The 4,918-nt window shown below is 40.9% G+C and overlaps 1 protein-coding gene across 1 annotated transcript; it reads left to right on the forward strand.

Moving 5' to 3' along the window:
- The first annotated feature begins 3,084 nt into the window (after positions 1 to 3,084).
- LOC134816990 (uncharacterized) lies at positions 3,085 to 4,401 on the forward strand. Its single transcript, XM_063826049.1, has 2 exons — positions 3,085 to 3,326; positions 3,501 to 4,401. Exons 1-2 carry the CDS (start codon positions 3,085 to 3,087, stop codon positions 4,399 to 4,401), a joined length of 1,143 nt encoding a protein of 380 aa, XP_063682119.1.
- The last annotated feature ends 517 nt before the right edge of the window (positions 4,402 to 4,918 follow it).

The raw sequence follows: 4,918 nt of genomic DNA on the forward strand, positions 1-4,918 counted from the left end.
GAAACTTGACTATCTAACACTTTATAGAGTCAGACGGATTTTAAGACGGACTGTCGTTGTGAATGAGCCATAATCATTGTACAACATCAAATGATGGAGTACTTCGCTGTTTATAATTATTAGTCTCATGATTTGTTCATTTGTCCTTGTCTCTTCCAACCTGATATTATCCAACTATCAGCATTGTACAACATGGCGCAGTATAAGTGTTTATCCTAATCAAACCAAAAACAAGACATTCTTCTAATATGATTTAAATATATCGTTCAAAGTGTCTCTTTAGTCTTTGAGTTGGTGAATATTTGAATCGTCTTTTAAAAGTCTGACACATTATTCTGTCAATAAAAATTTACCAAAACTTAAAATATCAAGAGTTTAAATGGCATTACAACAGTCTGAAACAGCAGATAAGATAATCGGTTATTCTCTTGCGATAATCCTAGGTGTTTCGTTGGTGGGCAACGTGTCAGCATTCTTCTACTTCTGGCCGAATAGACGCAAATCCCTCCCAAATAAACTCTACATCCTGATAGTTATTGTAGATATCATCACCAGTAGCGCATCTGTTCCTGTGATATCTTCACTTCTAAACGACAGGAAACCATCGCTTTTTTCTAGCTCTGCTTTATGCTACACCTATACTATGGCAGCTAATTATGCGGTGAGAATGTCAATGTTCCTGGTTGCTGTTTTGAGTATCACGAGAACTATCGCTATTGTCTTTCCACACAAAGTCAGAGAGATCAAGACAAAGTTAGTGGTGATGGTAATCGGTGGCTATGCAGTTTTTATGATAATCATTGATGGGGTATTCCTTGCCCAAAGCTGGTTCACAACCGAGTACAACCAATTCATAGTTGGCTGCACTCTGGAAAGTACGGAGACTATCCCGCTTGGAGCCAGAAATTTGTACGTTACCAAAGCTGAAATTGAAATCTTTGCACCGTCGGTAGCTGTTTTTGTGAGTTTCATAATTGGAATAGTAGCTCTGATGAAAAAGAAAGTTTCCCCAATTGCCTCCAACAAAGCTGTTACGACAGCCAAAATATCAAGACAAGTTTCCGTGACAATTGCTTTATTTGCAGCCGTATTTCTGGTGTGCAACACGCCTGCTATCATTATATACTCACTTTCATATTCGGTGGCTTATAAATACTCAGCAAAAGCAAGGGAATTCATTGGAGAAACAAAGTGGTACGGATATTTGATGATGTTTTGTTTCCCCTTGTTCCTAAAATGCTGCACTCAACCCGTGTCTTTATCTGATTAGAATGCCGCGGTACAAGGACGTGACTAAACAGAGGATCTCCCTGCTTGCTCTTGGGGTTAGCAGTACTTTGATCGGAATGCATAGTACTACTAGAGATACAGAGGGGAGAGACTCACAGCAGCAGGCGTAGTACTACTAGAGAGGGGAGGGACTCACAGCAGCAGGCTTTGGAGAATATTTGTACTTTACGGACGACTGGCTTGTACGGACAATCTCATTCTGGATCGGACAAGGTTTCTTCTTTACGAATAATTTGTTAATTATTGTAATTCAATGGGTGGTAGAAAGTGGCATAAGAAATAAGCATTGTAAATGATAAAGGCCAAAAACATTGTGGCTCAGTACTCCGTTGATCTTTTGATAATGAGACAACAGTATTGACATTTGTCTGGAAAGCTTATCCCAATGTTCAATAATGTACACCATGTTCCTACGCACTTAACGCACTTTTAAAACCTCACGCACTTAACCACACGAAACAAGTCAAAAATACGTACGAATAAATACCGTTTTTACTTTTTAGAAGATATTCAATATATTGAATAATCACACTTTTTTAAAAATAATCTTAGGCTACCATACTACTACTTACTAGTAGTAATATTTGGTTTACACTATACAGTGTACATTTACAATAATACTGTCACCATGAAAGTCCATCTCTTATTAACTGATCTAAGGAGTAAGGAGACTATAAAAATAGGGAAGCTTATTGTTAGAATATATTTACATAACTTACCTGCAGGGGGCCCCAGGCTATAATGTTCATAAACAATAGTCATAGAGATTCGGCGGAATGACCTAGGCTGAGCGCCGCCCAGTAATTACATGACAAGATAATCATAATAAATAATAACAAATGATAATAAAGATTATGGCCACATAGCCATCTCTACAAGACTCAACCGAACTGCACTCAACTCGATTGCAGTTCTCACAATAGTATTTAAAGATATCTTTCTAGTATGAAAAGTAACTGTTTTTCATGACCTTTGTTTTTAATTTCTTGCTAATATTTTATGATCTGTTGTTTTAATTGTGTAATGTGCCTCCGGAGAACGCACTTCACGCACTTTCCGAAAAAAAAATGACACACGAACCAACTATGTTGTACATTTTTGAAATGTCTCCATAACAATGACGGCTAACAACTATTTAAAGGAGGCCGATTAAAAGTAGCTGTGTAAGTATAATTGATATCACGTAATATTTCGTGAAACAGGTCCTACTGCAAACCACGAATCCATATCACTATCAGTGATACCAAGATGTTTGTCATGTATATTTTAAATTTTAAATTTTGTTACTTGAGAATCGTAAACAGAGGGTTCTTGCTTCAAAGGGGCAAGCAAAATCGTTGATTTATCGTAATAATAATATTAATGGCATAACTATTGACTCATGATGATTTATATTATTGATGTCCATGATGATGCTAATGCTCTAATGGTATTATCATGACAATGCCAAAGGTATATTAATCTTACTTATAAAGCAAGCTTGTTCATAGTCATTAGCATCTCTGTTTTGTGCAGTTTTTGTTACATGTTGATAATCTAGCTCTCTTATCTCTATTTTAATCGCTACATTATAACTGCCATTGTGCGGGTACTGTGTTTTTACTTTATACAAGGACGCTCTAGCTCCCACCATAGCCAAGCTCTGGCAGCTATCCTTTGATACTTCGGACATCGCTGAGATGTTCCGCTCCCAGAGTATCATCCCTATCTTCAAGAAGGGGAGCAAGGCTTTAGCCCGCTAACTACAGGCCGGTTTCCCTGACCTCTCACCTCATCAAACTCTGTGAACGCATCATGCGCAACCAGATGGTCAACTTCCTTGAACGCAACAACATGTTCAACCCTGATCAGCATGGTTTCCAAAAAGGCAAGAACTGCCTCACTCAGCTTCTCCATCACATCGAGGATATAATCTGCGATCTCAACCTCGACAAAATGCTGACGTGCTCTACCTCGACTTCAGCAAAGCCTTTGATAAGGTTGACCACAAAGATTCTTCTCAAGAAGATCCAGGCCTTTGCACTTTGGTATCCGTGGTAAGCTCTACGACTGGATAGCCAGCTTTCTTACTGGCAGAAAGCAGCATGTTATCGTGGATGGGGTCATGTCCACGATCATCGATGTCATCAGTGGGGTTCCTCAGGGTACTGTCTAGGTCCCCTTCTCTTCCTCATATACATTGACGACATCTTCTCCGTTGTCAAGCACAGCAAGATCAAAGTGTTGCAGATGACTCGAAGCTCCACAAAGATATATCTTCCCATATCGATCGCATCCTTCTCCAAGAAGATCTTCTCTCGGTTTGTGAATTGGGCTGATGCTAACAACATGGAGCTTAACGAGGAAAAGTTCCAGCTTCTACAACACGGCAAACTACCAGACTTGAAGCAGCCCTACATCCTACCATCTGGAGAGACTCTTAAGGGCTCTGACCACGTGAAGGACCTGGGTGTCTATATCGACCCAGACCTCAACTGGCGCACTCACATAGCGATGAAGTCTGCCAAAGCCAGAAACATGGCTAGCTGGGTGCTACGCACCTTCATCTCCAGGGATGTAACGACCATGATGCTCCTGTACAAGTCCTACGTACGATCTCATCTGGAATACTGCTGTCCTCTGTGGTCTCCTCACATGCAGTGCGAAATTATCAAACTCGAAGCAGTTCAACGATCCTTCACTGCTAAAATCCAGGGTCTTGGAAGTCTCAACTACTGGGAACGCCTCCGTCGCCTGTCTATGTACTCCCTTCAGAGGCGGCGTGAGAGATACACTATCATCCTAGTTTGGAAGATCTATAACAATCTCGCTCCAAACAGTATGAACATCAACTTCCGCGAGACCTCACGATACGGAACTACGTGTATACGACCACTATGGTCCTCCAAGTACAATAGTGTCAATAACCTGAGGTTCAACTCCTTTGCCTCTAGAGCCTCTGCACTGTACAACGTGGTCCCTCCTAGCATCAAGTCCCTCCTAACCTTGACCACTTTCAAACCTGCTCTTGATGCTTTCCTCAATGAATTCCCTGACACTCCACCAACACCTGGGTACACTGGACAGAACAGGAACTCAATGCTGGAGTGGGCCGGTGGCACATGTCTCTGACGTGCTACTACTTGGCGGTGGAGATGCAAGACATTCTTGGCCTGGTAGCACTCTAGCTCGGAACTCAACCCAAGTAACCCAAGTAAGTAAGTAACAAGTACAAGTACACGATGGATGATGTAATCCTGGACCAGGCAAAAGTCGTGCTCACATTGGGACGTCCGCTCGGTTTCTCGATGTAATCCGACTTATATGGTCCTAAATAGCACTAATTACTCGGGTACACTTTTTCACCAGTGGAGCATTTCTCGGAATCACGCCCTTTTTGACCGCACCCATATCGCGACCCCCACTATAAATTATCTCGGCTTCTGATTGAGATACAGACCTCAGACATATACCAAAATGTGCCTAAGATGCATGTTTATATTAGTGCTATGAAGATACTTAAGGCCTAAGAGACTTATTTTTTGAGAAATCGCCAAAAATCCGATTTTACTATAATATAACAGTCTTGCAAGTAACAATTATTACATTTATTTCAAGATATCTCAGCTTCTGATTGGAGCTAAGCGCT

The sequence above is a fragment of the Bolinopsis microptera genome, chromosome 6 (genome assembly GCF_026151205.1).
Source record: "Bolinopsis microptera isolate Bmic1 chromosome 6, MBARI_Bmic_1.0, whole genome shotgun sequence".
Lineage (NCBI taxonomy): Eukaryota > Metazoa > Ctenophora > Tentaculata > Lobata > Bolinopsidae > Bolinopsis > Bolinopsis microptera.

Bases quoted from the DNA above. Each gene is read 5' to 3' on its own strand.
- LOC134816990 (XM_063826049.1), top strand. From the start codon at position 3,085: ATGCGCAACCAGATGGTCAACTTCCTTGAACGCAACAACATGTTCAAC. The intron at 3,327-3,500 runs GTAAGCTCTACG...TGTCAAGCACAG, and splicing joins TTTGCACTTTGGTATCCGTG to CAAGATCAAAGTGTTGCAGA.